The following is an 18,712-nucleotide window of genomic DNA, read 5'->3' on the forward strand; positions in this document are numbered from 1 at the left end:
CTGCAGGGCACATGTAAGCATCATCACAGAGCTACACTGATGTCCTCAGCATCGTGACCCAGGTGGCTAACAGGGAGGGCGTTGTGAATTCCAAGAGGAGCCTGGCTGGTAGCAATCACATGGGCTGATAAAAGCAATACAGCCAAAATTGAGTAGCAATGCAATCTTCAGTCAAATATCCTGGCTGGTGATGATGTTGGAAGAGATCCGGAAAGAGTGGGAGGATTGTTAAACTGCTCACAGTCGACTAGGACCTGCCTTTATGAGCTCTGCACCTGCTGTAAATGGCCACTTTAAAACTGGGCTCCCACAGATACAGCTCCAGGTACTCTGGTTTAATGTGAAGAGTCTTCTTAGTACAATGTTTTTTCTCTTATTTATGCACTATATTACACTTTAGAGTCTCTTTACAAGTATGTGGAGTGTAACTGCTTCAGCCAAAAAAGCTGAATAAATTACATATAAATTCTCATAAACTGACACAAGTGATGCCAGTGAACATGTTAAACTTAGAACATTTGCATTTACCACAACTTTTAGGCACTCTTCTGGTCTCTACTTCAAGCTAGAGGCCCAGAGCAACATTAGAGTAGGGATGACTTCAATATCATTAGGGTTGTATGTCACAATTCGATTCAGTTTGTTGTTTCTGAGGGCATCGGGGCTCACTTTAAAATCAGTTTGAATCTTGGATTGAACTAATTCCTAATTCCATGTCTGTCATCAAGCAAATTCAACTTGTGCCAGGTCTGAAAAAGGACCTAACCAATCAGCGTCATTTGAGGAGAACAAGGCAGTAGCTACAAGCAGGGTTTAGTTGTTTTGAGAGAGTAGCAATGGCTGCCGCTGGTGTAGCGATTAGCTTAGATGTAGCTATAGTATAGCTGCAGTTTTAGCAGAACTGGGCCACGTTTTTTTTATTATAACAAGAGCAAAGAGCCACACTTGAAAGCTTCTCTTGACAGAGAAGACATTTCTGCACTTCTCACAACTGCCCTCGGCATGAGTTCAGCATGTTTTTTGTAAATGTTGATTTTTCACTCAAATTTGGCAGAAGGTCCAAGGTAATGACTTTCTCATCAAAATTAGTCATTTCTGAAATCACTGATTTTTCACTTTGATATGGGGACAGACGAGGGGGCATGACTTTTTCATCAAATTTTGGAAAGTTTTTCCGTAATAGTAAATTTTTCACTCAAATTTGGTGACAGGTCCAGGGTCATGAATTTTTTCACAAAATTTTTAGTTGTCTCCGTGATAGTCAATTTTTTGCTAAAATGACTTTTTCATCAAATTTTCAGTCATTCCAGCAATCGTATAACCTGACACGCCAGATGGATTTGTTTCACACATCCATCTGGAAAAGACGGATAGACAGCGTTTGGGAAAGGGCAGTCTTTGAAAAAAAAAAAAAAACTCTGAGGGTGATTGGATGAACGTCTGTCACATCTTTACGGACCAATCAGAGCAACATAACAGGTGACGTTGCAGCCCCCAAACCGAGGTGCACCGCTACCAACGAGTCAACTCCATAGAGAACTGCATAACGCAAACCATGGCGGCTATAGACATGTTTTTGAAAAGAAAACAACTCACTGCTGTTCTTTGTTCTTCTTTTCACAAAGAAATGTCATCAAGTTCTGATAAAACTGGCGCTTTAGCAGCATCCACACTAACATTGTATCTATGCACGCTAATGTCTTCCACCAGAATTGTACGTCACGACTCCACCGCACCCGAAAGCACTGCCCCTCGACCCTGATTGGTCCTGTCACTCTCTAACCGGGCCCAAACAGTTCAGATGGAAGCTTTTCAAGATGGATTTGCCAGTGAGAAATACGGAAACGGGCGTATCCATCTGCTATGCAAGGTTAGTGATAGTATACTTTTGGCTCAAATTTGGGGACAGGATTGCAGTCATAATTTTTAAGAATCAAATACTGAGTTGTTTTCTAGAGCACTGATTCTGTCAAATTTCTGACAGGTCCAGTGTTACAAATTCTTCATCAAATTTTGAGTCAGGTCAGCTATCGTTGAATTTCTGCTCAAGTTTGGCAATAGGTCAGAGGTCACAGCTTTTTCATTCAGTCATATTTGTGATTAATCAAATTTTTGCTTAAACTTGGCGACCAGTCTTCAGTTCTGATCTTTTCATCAAATGCAGAATTGTTTAGGCAATCTGTGATTTTATACTAAAACATGGTGTCGGGTCCATGGTCATGACATTTGATTAAATTCATCAAACCCAGGGCAAGGGCACCTGGACAGGCCAGACAATTCATAATCTAAAATTACTTCAGATAAAAAAAAAGGTATTTACACATACTGCTTCATGTATGCCCTGAGTATGTGCTACCATGTTTAGCATGATTTTGTGCACTGAGTTACCATTCCTTGAAGGTGTGATAGGTAAGGTAAATCCAAAAAGAGAATAGCTCAGGGGCCCCATGACCACATTGAAACACCACTGGGCTCACACCCACAGACTCAGTGTCACATGGAAGGTGAAGAGCTTGCACAGAAAATGACAGTAGCCATACTCAAACTGTCCACTAGGAAAATTTACTTAGAATGGGAGAAACTACATTTAAAATATTGATTTTTTTATGTTTTGAATCCATTCAGACTCACAGGGTTATAAAGAAAACAAGTTTCTAAGTGTTTTTCTTTTAATAAAATCTCACACTGAGCCTTGGCAGCCTTATGACAGCACAAACTAAACCCACGTTCAAACGTCATGAATGTATGAAATAAGGCCGGAATAAGAATCCTTTCAACAGACAAACTTTACTTGTTTTCCTCTATGTTTCGTCATCTTTCTATAGCTCACAGTTGAAAAAGCCCAATGCTTTTCATTTAAATTTATTTGGCAAGTTTTGTACTTCTCCTTGTTGAATCTTCAACCAGCATTTTTTAATTCTTTTGTGAGCCTGGCAAGTTTTTATGCCGATGCAAAATTGGATGCACAGCTATTTAACAAATATGTAACATTTGGTGACCATGGCTCTTTGACCACAGTTCAAAACGCATCTAGCACTCTCAATAATGCATGGATGCCGTTGGGGAAATGGGGCATTTTAGGGTTGAGTTGCCAAAAATTGGACTGAAGTTTTTTTTTCAGACAGCTGTTGCTATTCCTCTGCATAATTGAGCAGAACAGCACAGTCTGGTACATGTTCTTTCCAAAGAGAAACAAATGGAAGTCTTACAAATTCACAAGAAAAAGCTTTAAACACTTTTCTTTCCCTGAATTCATCTGACAAGTTAAAAAAACAAAAAACAAAATACAAATGCTCTGGACTATATCCTTCAACAACAAAGCGCACTGCTGTTTCTCTTTTCATATTTTTCTTGCAAAAAAAAATCTGGCAAGGTTCACATTAATAAAACAGAAGACCATTGCAGCACAACAAACAACAAAAAGTAAAGAGATGCAGGGAGTAAGTTTGGAGATTAGCAGCCCAGCATCTATAATTCATGTGATTGTCTGCGGCTGCGCTGACTGCTCATCTGATTGCAACATTGCTGAGGTCTTTTGACGATATTTGCATGGAGAGAAAAACATTAGAAAACACCCTTACCCACTTCTGACTGCTGTTCCTTAGCAACAACAGTGCAGGGGGGTTTAAAGCAGAATGCTTAATGTGTTTGTTTGTGCATTAGCGTGTGTGTCCAGCAACGTGGTACTTACTTATTTTGCATCATGTTCATTATGACCCAATCGGAGGGGTAGACGTTCTTCCCGATGAGATCTTTAAACATGATAAATGTTTCCATTAGGAAGTCCTGTAAAAGAGAGAAAGTTTTCAAAATGAAAACTGTTTTTCTTTCCACCTCTGAGATAAGAGCACTGCTGCATGAACTGTTAAAGAGTTTGTGGCTTTCAGGCAAAAACAGCATTTAGATTAGTTTTTTAAGTCAAGGTGACTCATATTTCCCTTTTGCAGGTGGCACTTGAGAACAATAAATCCCATTTTTTAACTGTTATTTTGAAATCAAATAAGGCTACAGCAGTCTTACTTCTCATCGTAAAACTATCTATATGATGTTTAGTGTTAAGCTTACTTACAACCAGTTTATACAACTCCGATTTGGTTATTGCCTCATGAAAATGAGGGAGTAGGGGGAGGTAGAGCAGCAGCCTGATTCACTTCACCCTGGCTCTTCCTCTCTGTCGAGCTGTTGCTTTCAATGAAACTCGAAACTCTGAATTTCTTGGTTCAAAATTTTGTATTTTCTAAATGAAATACGGGGAAAATAACATGAACATTCATTTTGATCGATTAGATCCAAAGTCTATTGGATCATCCGACTTTAAGCAGTGTCACAGCGCATATATTTACGTCAGAGGCCGGAAACTTCAGAGTACCGATATCACTTGAACACATCATGGAACTTATCAGACGCTGCTGTGAGCAGAGATATGTCTGCTCTCTCCTCTCCTGTACAGAGTGTGATCAGCTCTCTAACCTCACAGTCTCTCCAGTTAATCCACATTTTTCTTCGTTTTATCCCGCTGTTGTTTTCTTCGATGAAATGCCGCTCGATTAAACCATGCTGGTTTATAAATCTCCCGTTTATGGAGACTGCAGCACACACTCGCCGTTTCGGAATGCCGTGATGTCCTTTCACACTGGTCACAGCTCTGATACTACCTCTTGATCCGGATCAGAGGTGGGGCGAGACCCCCCCCCCCGCCATTGCGGATCGGTTGCTTTCATACAGAACGGCGTTGCGGAACGAAGGCGTAACAGACACAGAAAAGAGAGGCAGTGTGAAAGTAGCTAATGAGTGGGTAAATCTATCTATGACCAATCTCAGATGAAGTGGAACTTCATTCACCACAGAATTATGCCATTTAGAAAGGCAGTGATTGTTCGGGCTGACGACAAGAGCTTCATCTCACTTTTCCCAAGCTGAGAGTTCCTGGGTTGTCTGGGCTAATCAGGAGCAGTATGGGAAGAGTCATGGATGAGAGAAGGACTGTACTGCACCATCCTCAGTGAACGCAGTGACTACTCCAAATAAACCACAGTGGTTGGATTTTATTGTTTAACAGAGGTTACAGTTGAGATCATCAGTTTATGGGGATAAATATTCGATGACCATAACACTCAGCTTTCATTTGTAATCTGGAGTTTAAAGGTGGTGTCTAGGTAATGAAGCTCTGATTTATTATTTGTTTTAATGATTTTTTGGAGTTGTTCGTGGAGGATGGAATTTGGCTTTGTGAGCTGCTAAGTTGTGGTAGCAGCTAGGGTGCTAATAGGCCAACTCAGAGCTAACAGTGCCAAAGTGAGGCTTAGTACTGTTGTTGTTAATGTGTAAAACATAGCTGTATGTTTGTGCAACTGACTGCATGTGTATAAGGAAAAGCCCACAATAGATTTTGTTTGTTTATATAAGTTATACAAAGACAAATAAAAGATTATCTTTCTGCAGCCATTTTTAAGGTCTGGTCATGAGTGAATTGTGTCAGGCAGGCTGTAATAACAGGGTAATGGTAACTTGGGTTTACTGCCGGCTTGGTTCTGTCTCGGTCTTGGGTCAGTTTCAGAAAGAAAAGTCCTGTTTTAGCACTGACACAAAGCTGTATCACAGTCTGTTTACATATGTTTAATTGCTATTAAATGCAGGTCATCGGTCACATATGGTTACCTGAAGCAAATGTGAAGCAGTTGCTCTAAATGGCCAGAATTTTTGACGACTGACATAAAGGAGGAAAAAATAAACTCTCCAAGTACCTGAAGTGGAAGGTGACATGGAAAACAGCTGCCTTAATCAAGAACGAATTCATGAGTATGTCTTTGCCATGGATTATATTCATTAAAAATTACTGATGGGTGGGTTTCTGTAAAATGGATCAAACATCAAGCCAACATTTAAAGCCTATTGGGATTTTTTAAAATACAATATGTGATTTAAAAATCTTCTGGGGGCCGGATGGCAAGCTGTGGCAGGCCTGATGTGGCCCCCTGGTTGGCCAGTTGATGACCACTGCACTGCACTCATGAAAACAACCAACTTGTTAGGCAAAACAAACATCTGAGCACAGAACAACTAAAAAAGTGAGAGCACTTTGGTACTATCCCACCAACATTTTATCCTCCCCAGTGAGAGCTTTGGATTTGCCTTTGAAGTGAACTGGCCCAGTGCCTTCTGGCTGTTGTTGAAATTGTATCTTTTAAGCTAAAGGGAATCCTTCACACTCTTTTCTTTGTATCTTTAGTTGGGTGGCAAAATTTTAACCAATATTTATTCTTTCTGCTACAGAACCACTCTAAAGTGTGAAACAAGTACAAAGATTCATTTTTTTCTTTTCCATTTAAATAAATCAGGTATTTTTGTTCATGAAACATAAATATCCTTTAAATTCTAGTTCTGGCTACAGATGTTTCACTCCTGGATGCATCCCTGTGTTTTCTGATGGTGTGCATTAGATAAAAACAAAGTCCTTTGGGGTTCCAGCCAGTTCTAAAATGTGGATATGGCTCATGCCAGCTTTGGGAACAATAAATCTGTGGAAAGCTTCACTTTCATCACAGTGATTGTTTGTCCTGCTCTGAGAAGTAGACAGGCACCCTGAAAGAAGCCCAGTGGACAATCACGAGGGTCAGAAATTCATATTGATTTCTTACCTGGAAAATGTAATGAATGTCTCAATAAAAAAGGAACATGGATAAAGAAATACTGCCTAGCAGCAGAGCAAGCTCACTCTAACAACAAAATGTATAAATAAGTAGTAATCCGACCCAATCCGACAGGGCTCTCATTCATTTTATACTTATTAAAAGCTTTATATGCTGCAAGTGGAGCCACAATCTCAGTCTATTTAAGATTATAAAGCTTTACCTGTAATCTAAATCAGATTCTCACCCATCTTAAGCAGCTAAAAATCTGTTTGCTGGGGTAGAGGCAAACAGTGGGATTTTCTCTCTTGTCAGACGGAGTAACATAATGCTAATCTGGCAGGAGGTACTAAGGAGATACAGCTTTAAGGGAGAATTATTCAGAGCTAAAATCCATAACATCAATGAGATTTATCCCTCCTCCACAACTTGTTGGCTGCAGCGAGAGAGATCTGCCTCCTTTAGGAGTTACTATCATCAAGAGCACAGTGTACACCAACAGAAATTCAATTTTATACTTTATTGTGGAGTTAAAACATTTTCCAGAGAGATCTAATCTAACTTTTGATTTCTGTGAAAAAGAAACTACAGAATATACTGAGCTATGGGGCTGCATTTGAAGTTATTACATGACAAAGTAGCCTGGAGTATCTCATTCAGTAGACACGGATGCACTGATAAGGTGTACTCACCACCACATCACTCCTTATCTTGCCAAAGGTGCTGATCAGATGAGCGTAATGATAGTCGTCCATCTGCCTCAGTGTGGCGGTCATGCTGGCCACGAAGCTCCCCTGGAGAAGAGAAATAAGTGAATTCAATACACAATCAGGTTCAAATTGAAGGATGAGGATAGAATGACTCTGTACTTGTGATTTTGATGGATACTGACGAGTCGAGTTGATTGGATCTGAGTGCTGAAGCCAGCCCCAGCCTCCCAGGTTTGGAAAGGAAAGGCGGGTGCCCTCTCTCTGTGGCTGATCTCATTAACCTACTGCCCTGCACACCCCAGTTCTTTGTCTCCACTGATTATAATGCCTGTGAGGTCCCTTAAGTGCTGTCTTTACTTTGCAACGCGCTATCCTGGCTCTGGTTAGCAGGCTGTACATGTGCTAAGGAGAGCAGATAAGGGGAAAGAACGTGTGGAGGGCTGGGAGATTTGTGCTGCCTGTAGAGTGCCGTGCCAGTGATGAGTGCGGACAAAGGCTGAGATGAAGTGGTGAAAAGAACTGAGAGGGGAGGCTAAAATACACCAATATGTTGTGTGGAGGGGGTCCTTATTATCCATTAGTGTAGGCCTACTCCAGTACAGAACCAATGCAGGTCAGTGCTACAAGGCCTCAGCACAAAAACTCCCTCAGTGTCTGCTGATTTTTTTGACAGCTTGCTTCATACACTTTGGGCAAAAATAGATGAGACCAAAATGATGTGCTTTAACCATAAAAGAAGACGCTATATTTGCTTGAAACCCAAACTCTGCACATAATCACAAACACCATTTGCAATGCCGAGCATGGTGGCAGCATCCTGCTGTGGGGATTCTTCTGAGCATCTGGCCCCAGAAGGCTTTTAAAGGTACAGGATAAAATGAATGTGGCAAAATATAGGAAAATAATGATGATAAACAGACTTGAGCTTAGGCATCTGACTATTCAAAGCACTTTTACGCCACAGATCACATCTTCCCATGCACTCCATATTCACAAACGGATGGCAGAGAATGCTATGGAGAACTTGCCATCATCAGCTAATCCCATTCTTATGCATCTATACCCACCCACATGCCACCAGCGAAGCAGTGGGAGCAACTTGAAGTTAAGTGTCTTACCCATGGACACATCGACATGTGACTGCAGGAGCTGGGGATCAAGCGCACAACTTTCCGATTAGCAGGAGCTAAAAATAGGCCTCTTGTTGTGTACACAAAAGAGTATTAGGGAGAGTCTTAATTAACCAAAAAACTGTCTTTGTGTGTTTTTACCACTTAAGGTTACTTTAAACGGAGTTAAAATGGTCTCAAAATCTTCAGTTGGACAAACACTGCTAATTTTTGCCAGCTTGGCTACCATTGTGTAATCTGCCAGCAAAGCAATTCTTTTTTTCCACTCTAATTTTTAATGCTCAAGAGGACGACACTTTTGGAATATACGAAATTAGTCTTTTTTGGTGTATCAAACTATTATTTCAGGTAAGTGCATTGACTGAGCCACTTGTATGTTTCCAGGTTGTGTTTAAGACAGCACAGGAGGCTATTTTAATACCATTTTTAGTATGAAAACAACTATTCAAAGGCAAAGCTTGCAAAAACACAATGTTTAGGAGTCTGCTCTAGGCTCTTAAAGAACTACTCAAAGATAAAATGCAAATCAAAAATGAATCTCAGTAGCATGTACTCATTTGCATAAATGCTTACGAAGTATAAGTGTACACAGGGATATAATATGAAAACTCCCAGACAGTTTTACCTCAACCAGCTAATCAAAGAGAATGCATCAGAAGATAAGAGAAAGTAATTAAATCTGCTTTGTCACTAAAAGCATGAGAGCATATCCAGATTAATAAGTCTAGGGTCTGATAAGAATTTAGATGTGCAAGCATTTAGGGTGACAGCATATCTCCAGTTAAACGAATACTGAAGCCGTGCATAATTTATGAGCATGGCGCTGGTCTCTTTCACAGAAAATCATCTTTTGGAGAGTTCTGAAAGAAATTAGCTATGATATGATGAGATACGATGATACAATATGATTTGATGCGATAGGTGGAAAGAGGTGTGGTTCAAGACGATACAATACAACACCAAAAGACAAGATTTGATACAACTTTGAATGACTGGGTAGGATGGGATAGGATAGGCCAAGATGCAATGCAGTGCACATATGTGTGGTACAAGACAGTACAATACCATACCATACCATGCCATACCATATGATATATGATGCGAGTGAGTAATGGTACAGTGCTGCACAGTTCAGTACAGTACAATATAATACATCACAATAAATGGTATGATTTACTACAATAGACTGAAAAAATGCTTTCTGATTCAAATTTTAAAGTCCTAATTTTACCCCCAATCTTCAATAATTTGCTTTACTTGTTATGTTTGAGTCCCAACAATCTTAACCTGTTCTCCACATGTGAGTATCATTCCTCAACACAGCTCCTGTTGGGACTTTAATCTGGACAGGGACTGCCTCAGAGAAGTGAGGATGCTATTAGTGCAGCCCTCATGCGTTTGATATAACTCAGCTGCTTCATGGTAGTTAATCCTCACACGGTGCTCTGTTTCACGGGAGAACCTCTCCTTGAGCTGTAATTAGGCTTGACCCACCAAAGCACAGCCGAGCTGAAACGATGCTCACACACACACCCTTACCTCACCTGAACCCTCTCTACAGTTTACTTTCTGATGTTGTTGCTGCAACTCTTTTCCTGCTTCACACAGTTTTTGTTTTTAAAGAAAGGTCAATCATTGTTATAAATATGCACGGTAACGATTGCCAACCACGGCAACACCCACAATATCATGTAAAAAAACACAAAAACAATCCCTAATGCGGACATCTTTTATTCATGTTTCTTTCTTTTAAGATGTGGCGCTGATGACTGCTTCACTTCCCTCTCAGTAATGCTCCACAGAAACCAATGTGACTCATGTTAAATGAATATGGAAATGTTTTCAGCACCAAGGGCAAGACTCTTTCATCTGTGAGGGCATGTAAGCCTCAGTTAGCCTCTGCTCTTTAACATTACGGACAGAGGGTAAACTTAGAGGCCGACTGGAAAGAGCAGATAAAGGCAGGATCTCTCTCAGATGCTTCATCATGAGGATCTGGTTAAAGGAGGTTAGTGGTGGAGGTTTCCTTGTAGAAGCAGGATTATTCAAGGACTTGTTTTTGGGGGGTGTTGAACCCATCTTTCTTCATTAAAACTCTAATTTTCCACATCCTCGAGTGTAATTGGCATAAGGGGCGGCGCTATACCTCTCCCATCGGGCAGTCACTTTATTAATAAAAAAGAGCAAGAGCTTCAAAGCAGGCGGCAGTCTTAAGAAGTCATTTGCACTTCCCTCACCACACAGACTAGAGACTAGATCAGCTGGAGGGTATCCTGCGTTCATTCTTTTCTTCCCATCTCTTCGGCTGTGAATGAATCCTCAAGATAAAGAGCCTTCAGAGCAAACTTTACACGCTGTAAGCCTCAGTGTGGGACTTGCCATAAGGCTCGGGCGCCTCTTACAGTAGTATAAGCCCCTTAAGCTTACTCCCAGTGTTCAATCAAGGCTGCCAACAGCACAAGCATGCATACGCCAATGTTACTATTGGTTTTATCGCTGTAATGTGCTGCTCATGAATGAACTGTAAGCTTTTGAACAAATGTAATTGTAGCCAGAGGCGGTAGGATGAGCTGGCAAATCCTGATGGCAAATTAAAAAGAGGTAAAGGGATCTAGCTTCCTTGTTCCCAGCTTGGTTTTGGTCTCACAGTTGAAGACATAGACAGAGATTCCCTCTCAGAAAAGGGGGAATCTATCAACGTGCCGCAATTAAGAGCTAAATGTAGAACAGGAACACATGCCGCGCCAGCTGTTAGGGAGAAATGTGAGAAGTAGAGATGTGAGACGTGACGACAAATGGAAAACTTCAGGTATTCTCTTCTTAAAGTTTATGGGTGCAGAGGAGCAGAGAGTTTTGGCCTTGACTGTCGTGCAGCTGACTCCACAGGTCCATCACAGTGAGTCCTGAACCAGAAGTACTCAAAGACCAGCCTATTCTATCACGGTTCATCTCCCCTTTATATCGCTAGGATAAACTTAGCACTGTTACCATGACGGCATGTTTATTTATTCCTTTTTACCCCACAAAAGCCAAAAAGATATAAACACACTGAGAGAAGATGGGATCCCTCTCTTAGTGAAAGGAAGTCCTATCAATTATGACTCCAGAGTGTTTGATGAAGGTATAATACGCTTAGAGCTGTAGTTGAGGAAGAAACCCCCAAAACACTCCTTTCCACTAGCTGCATAACAAGAATGACACAATTCAGTATGGAATTCAAAGCCCATTGCAATGAAAATATCACAAAGCAGTGACTCACTGACAATTGACATGTTATACCAATCATATAAAAACATATTTGATTAACTGAAGGATACAAAATGCACCTATAAAAACAACTATATAATATATAAATACAAATGCATGATTCATGTATTATTTCATTAAAATCCAGTGCTAGTTTCACCTGTTATTGTTTAACTATCATTTATGATAGTTCATCATTTACTTGAGACAGACCTACACTTTCTGCAGCAGATGCTCAAAAACGTTTTTTTTTTTTTAGGGTGAGCCAAACCTAAAAAAACCAAACATAATTAGGTAGTTACCGAACAAGAGTGACAAAAAATATTGCAGGAAACTCCAGGAGGAAATACAGGATAACTAACAAGAAGAAATGATATGGCATATCATGATATGAAACAAAACAAAACAAGCAAAACAAATCCATGAGACACAATACTATAAAAATAATCTAATTGTGATTTTTCTCCCAGTATTGCGATTGCAATTTGATATGTGATCATTATTTGATTCCTCGTCCTGTGTATTATTCAACAAATTCAAGCAATAAATAATTCTATATTACAAGCTACATTTAGTCAGGAACTCTCTCGTCATACATTTAATCTTTTTTTTCAAAATGGATCTACTACAGTTTTCCATGGTGGAGAAATCTCTGCTCTAAAGACACTTCCTGGGTAAGTTCAGCAGCATGCTTTGACTTTCCAGGGAGAGCACAGCTAGAAACCGCCATGAAAAGATGCATTTTTGGCAATGCACATTGAAAACAATGACATTTTTCAGAAGCAGTTAATCCATAGTAGCATGAATCTGAATAGGAGTGAGCAACAAGCTGTAGGCTAGAAGAAAGTTCTTTGGTCTGATGAGATCAAATGGTGCTATGTTTGGCAGACACTGAACATCACCAAAAACACACCATCTCCACTGTGAAGCACGTTTGTGGCAGCATCATGCTGTTGGGATGCTTCTTGGCAGCCATTCCTGGAAGGCTTGTAAAGGTAGAGGGTAAAATAAATGCAGCAGAATATGTGGAGAAATCCTGGAGGGCAACCTGAGAGCTACAGCTTGGGAGATTTACATTCCAGCAAGACAATGACCTGAAAGGTACAGTGAAAGCTACAAAGAAATGGTTGAAAGACAACAAGAAGAAAGTTCTGGAGTGGCCGAGTCAAAGCCCAGACCTCAATCCAATAGAATTTTGTGGCTGGACTTGAAAGGGGCTGTACACACCCCATCCCTGCGCAACCTGACAAAATTTGAGCATTTTGAAAAGAAGAATGGAGTAAAATTGCAGTGTCCAGATGTGCAAGCCTCTTGAAACCTATCCACACAGACTCAGTGCTGTGATTGCAGCCAAAGGTGACTCTACTAAATACTGACTTGAAGGGGGTGAATATTTATGCAGTCACTTATTTTACATTACATGCTTTCATTTAACTTTGTAGAAATCTGTTCTAGAGTTTTTTTTTTTTTTTTTTGTAGTATTTTTGTCAAAAAAGCAGAATCACATTGACTATGATTGACTTTCAAGTCCCAGGAGCCACTTTTCAAGTGGGCAAGAACCAAAATCCAGAATGCCTGATTACTCAAACCCTAAAAATATTAAAAATAACTCCTACTCCAGGGTCCCAGTATGTTTACTGCCCTAGCAGAGACTCAGAGCTCCTGGGATGTTATTTAGATCCTGCTCCCTACTGGTAAAGCTTTTGTTTTTGTGTGGAGTTGCAGCTCAAAAAAACAAGAAAGGAAAATCTAGGGCTATTCAGAAACACTTACTAAGCCTTTAATTTAAAATGGTTGTATCTAATGAAAACTAAAACAAACATCGCCTTTTTTTTAATTTCTGGCCAGTGATGTAATGATTGCAATGCTTGCTATAACCAAAGCATTTCAAGCTAAGCCAACTGTCTGAAGCACATCCACATTTTGCCTAAAATCTCATAACTCAATGCATCTTTCGTCTCTCCCTGTGATGACAGATGCATAAATTGTAGTTATAAAACACCCACACTTGTCAGTGATGATGCAAAATGATGATAAGTATCTGAAACTACAATTTCCTAAGCACAACAGAGTACCGTATCCGGCATCTGTCAAGGAGAAGACGGTGAACAGATTAAGTTCAAATATAAAGAGAAGCTATTTGAGGCGAAGCTTGTGACCTCAAATACAAAGAAAGGAACATTTTTAGGTCGATGATTGAGCTTTTACTGGAGAAGATGAAAAATGTGAGTTACAGATTTGGATGAAAATGCACAAGTCAATCATTTAATGGGCTCCAATTCAGCTGTCATTTATTTCAAGCATTTATCTTGAGAAACATCTCCAGGACAAACAACAATCAGCTCAAACTTTACAACTGATATCTATCATTGTGTCCAGATGCTGCAGATTTCTGAAACCCAGCCTCCATATCCATCTTACGCCTGAGGGCAAATGAGGCAGAATCTTAGCGGAAATGAAAAAGCAGTGATTAGAGGGCAGGGCCAGATCCATCATATGCCGCTTTCTTGCTCGCATCTCTGTGATAATTCATCTCACTTTAGCGGCTGACACCAGAGAAGCTGAAATTGATGTTTGCTCTCGTAGTGAAGGGTCGCCTTTATAAACACAGCATTGTTTTAAGTCTTTAATTAAGCCGGTGGGAAGATAGCATGGCGGTCTCTGGAGGGATGTAGACCAAGCCTCATGGTGTCTCTGGAGGGGAGAAGAAAAGATGAAGGAACGTGGGGAAGAAGACGGGGGTTGCTGACCAACAGGGATGAAAAATACTCCCTTATTTCTCTCTATTAGCTTCAAATCTGATGAAATATGAATTTGCTGCCTCATTATAACAAATATCACATATGCAAAAAGAAAACCTCCAATAGATGATGCTCCTCTCCATCCAAATTGAAGTCATGCAGGGTTTCAGTGTGAGGAAAAAAAAGTCCTAGAAAAAAAGCAGCACTGAGTAAAGGATGATGGCTTTAGCTGGAAGAGGCAAATGGTAGCACACAATTAGATCTCAATTTGTATTCTCCTCACTTTGCCTTGTCACTCACAGAGAGGGCTTATAGCATTGTAAGAGCTGAGATTGGAGAAATTCCACTGAGGTGATTTGTACAAGGAGAATTCAAATTAAAGGGTGAGATGGTATCAAAGATATATATAAAAAAAAAAAACAGGGGGTAGAGAGGCATAAAATAGCTGTCAATCAAATGCCTTCAAAATTTCCAGTAAGCACGGTTTTAGATGTAGGGTTGCCATAAAAATTCACCTTCTATGACCTGAATTTTCATGTTGAGAGCTTTTCCAACAACAGGTGACTCTTTAAAGACTTTTTGGATAACTGGTTATTTACAGATAAACAGACACTCCTCAAAAGAGTTTCTGTCTAAGAAATCTTCTCTCTGATAGGTGAGTCTTCTCCTACACCTGTTAATTATTGAATTCAGGTGTTTCAATCAGACTTGTTACCACAGGTGTATAAAATCAAGCACCTAGCCATGCAGTCTCCGTTTGCAAACATTTGTGATACAACATGGGTCGTTCTGAAGAGCTCAGTTACTTCAAGTGTGATCCCGTGATGGATGCCACTTGTGCAATAAGATGGGTTGTCCCTTCTGGACAATAACTTTAAGTGATATTTATAGGAAAGTGGAAGCGTTTAGGAGCAACAGCAACTGATCCACGAATATATAAGAGATAAACTATAATCTTACTACTATAATTGGAGAGCTGTCTGCCTGTCTGTCTGCCTGTCTGTCTGTCTGGACTTGCAAACCTCCCTGTTGCTCCAATTGTCACTAAACCTCTCTGAGGAATTCTTGGGTATACTGGTTCGAGACTGGAACCATAACAACTTCATAAATATGTCTACATTTTGTATAAAACTCCAAAACTGGTGTTTTTTCACTTCAGCGTGTCCCCCCTCACGTCCCCATTCGCCATACGGCTGACGTACGGTTAGCGTATTGCGTCACTTCCTCTATTTCTGGTTGCTGTTTCTGTGACTTTTCTGAGCGTCCATCATGGCGCGGAATGAGCTCCTGTTCAGTTTTTTACTTTTTGTACTACTAATCACAACTGTTTTATAGCTGTTGTGCGCTTATGCGTCCATATAGTTAACAAGCCCCCTCAAGGTTGCTTTTCTATTAGCCTCCCTTTCTGCTTTTGGTGCAACTTAGCCTAGCTTAGCCTCAGCTGCTCTGCCTTTTGTCAATGTGCCAGGTGTCAGTTTTTTCCCTGTCCTCCTTTATCGATAATGGTATATGTATTACATGTAGTTTATTTGTAGCTTTGCAGGACTCGGTAACTCTTTTGGAAACGCAGCTCCACACCACTGCATCCAAACCTTTATTCTTAGCTCTAGCGAGCCAGCCTCTTGTTACAATAATCATAAAGTTCATATACCCCCCCCGAAGTATTTTTATTATTTATGAGAAATCTGGCGTATATCGCTTAATTAAATCCAAAGTTTTACTACACTTTTATCTTCATAATAACTTAATAGATTAAAATCCAAGGCATTAGAAAGCCTGTATGTTATTTAAATGTTGTATTGAGGAGGTTTCTGGCTATAGTCAACAATTGTTCAAGCAGGGGCAAAATCACAGACCAATCAGCTAAGACTATTTTAATCCTTAATCAGAGACACTCCTACTATTGGACATGCAAAAGCATAAGACCATTTATACCACTTCAGGAGCAATAATGAATTGATGAAGTTGCCCTACAGTGATTTTCTGTCTAAAGCCTTTTTTCTCCATTTTCTTAACAGCCCTCTTTCACATGAACACTGAAGCAATGCAAGCAAAGAACAAAGACACTGGAACGGTAACGCCACTTGGGCACGTCTCACACAGGCCTGTCAGAGGGAGGCAGGGCTGACACATGCAAGGTACTTGGCTGTCGCAGTAGGATTCAACAGCAAGCCCACTTGGCTCTGACGCCGGGCCAACAAGGTGGCAGGCAGGCGGGTCAGCCAACGGAAAGGAGCGGAGGACTTGTTCACAGCCAGCTGAAACCATTCACACTTCATTTTGTGTCTCCTGCAGTATCAGGCGTAATGCATTGTGACGTCCAAATAAACACTTCAGGATACATAAGGATAAATAATAACCATGAAGAACCTGGGCAGCCGGCCATGAAAGTGACCTGTTATGCCATTCACTCAGACAGCATCCAACTTAGACAGGCTTCAGGAAACACTTTCACACTCCAACACATCAAAGCATTATACCTCCCTGAACAGACACCTTAATTTATACAAGAAGGACCATTGAGCCAAGGACATTTCTTTCAAAGAAAAGCCTGGGTGTCCAATGCCAGGCATACATCATTCACGGGAAAGGAAAAAAGATGTTTCTGACAATTGTTCGGTGAGTGTGGCAGACTGTGGGTGGATTGAAGCATGACAGGGATTTTTTGTAGGTCAGTACTGCATTGTCATGTCTTGAAGCTGTAACACTCTGTCCTGATAACACAGCCTTGTTGTTAGAAAAGGTCAAAAATTGTGTAAAAAATGTCTTAAGGGGCAATTGAGGCTTTGATTCAGCTGTTAACAGCCATAAAGCATGAGGTAAAACCCAAATTCAAACATCGCCTGAGATTTCCAAGAAGTGTTGTAATTGGTGACCCAAAATCTCACCAATTTTGATATTTAATACCGTAATGTTACAGATATGGTACTATTCTAGCAACCACAGAAATCTATATGAGGCCAAACCACAGCAATTGCCATATTAGAAATACTTTGTCAGCCTACCTCTAGTAGCATGCAAAGATCTGGCGCTGATGTTGGCCTCAAACATCGAACGTAATGCTACAACATGTCAGTCAGCTCAAACGCATCTCCAATTGAGCATATTGATAAAAAATTCTTAGGCTTACAACAATAAAAAAAAGGTCATTTACAGAAAAGTATTCACAGACACTGCCAGATTTCTGAGGTGTAAAAAATTAGATCTATCCCGGACGAGCCCCCAACCTGGCTCGCAGGAAATAACAAAAAACAAGAGGATCAGGGTAACGGTTAACATAAAATGTGTTACAAAAATACCTAAATTATTAAATGTACGACGGAATGAACAAAGCCACACTTCACCCTGGGCGTATATGCAGTGTTGTTTATGTGCCAAACATCCCCTTTAAAGTAACAGTCGAAAAGTTCATCTTCACCTCCAGCCTTGATTTTTTTCTGCAGAGGAAAAGGCTTCCAAACTCAAGAGTTGAACATATAAAGACCCAATATGAAGCATGTTGGGGGCACTTAGATATAGGGCCTAATGGGGATTCCTTGGCGTTTGTGACGAGCCTACAGTTGACACTCTTGGAACTGCAGATTTTGGCAATTTTTTAATTGAACCCTAAAAAAAGATACATCTGTCAAATTTACCCCTTACAGGATGCAGTTCTTGACCTACAGATGGCCCTGTGATTCATTTCCAAAACTTAAAGCATAAAAATTAGTGGAATTTTCCATTCAAAATGCATGGATGACATCATTCTTGCAATGTGGGTATCCCCACTTTTGTTTCCATCTACTTAAACACTCAAAAAAAAAAAATGGAATAAAACTTTTCTCTGTTGATTACAGCTATGAAACTACTTTCTGGTGAAGGAACCCAAATGTTTCCTCTCCATATACTTAAACCCCTAAAAAGCCAAAGTGTTGGTGCAACCTCCCCCCCCAAACACAACAGGCTTGACACTATTCTTGTGCTGAGCCTCACTTTGTTTAACCCGTCTCATCCACTCGATGCTTTTTTTGGGACAGACTCAGCAGTTCAGCTTTGTACACACGTTTGATGAAAAGACCAAAAGACTGCAGCAGATGGGGACAGACTTTCGCTGACGTATCTGCTAGGCACAATTTCAGCTTCTCACTCAGAGACTCGCCGGGGCAACGCTGCAGCACGGCAGACGTATCAAATCTAGCTGTCAGATGAAACAGACACGCACACACAGTCGCATACTCGCACACAAAAACTTCCTCTTTCTCTCTCACGATTGCAGA

At 40.5% G+C, this 18,712-nt stretch overlaps 1 protein-coding gene across 1 annotated transcript in view; it reads right to left on the reverse strand.

The window, feature by feature from the left end:
• Window positions 1–18,712, reverse strand: part of dock1 (dedicator of cytokinesis 1) — a 351,227-nt gene that overhangs the window by 100,040 nt on the left and 232,475 nt on the right. The window contains exons 28-29 of the mRNA XM_041815464.1: window positions 7,322–7,423; window positions 3,692–3,786 (exon numbers count right to left, since the gene is read on the reverse strand). Of these exons, the coding sequence (XP_041671398.1) occupies window positions 3,692–3,786; window positions 7,322–7,423 (197 nt within the window). The remainder of the gene's footprint in view (window positions 1–3,691; window positions 3,787–7,321; window positions 7,424–18,712) is intronic.

The sequence above is a fragment of the Cheilinus undulatus genome, linkage group 20, assembly GCF_018320785.1.
Source record: "Cheilinus undulatus linkage group 20, ASM1832078v1, whole genome shotgun sequence".
Classification (NCBI taxonomy): Eukaryota; Metazoa; Chordata; class Actinopteri; order Labriformes; family Labridae; genus Cheilinus; species Cheilinus undulatus.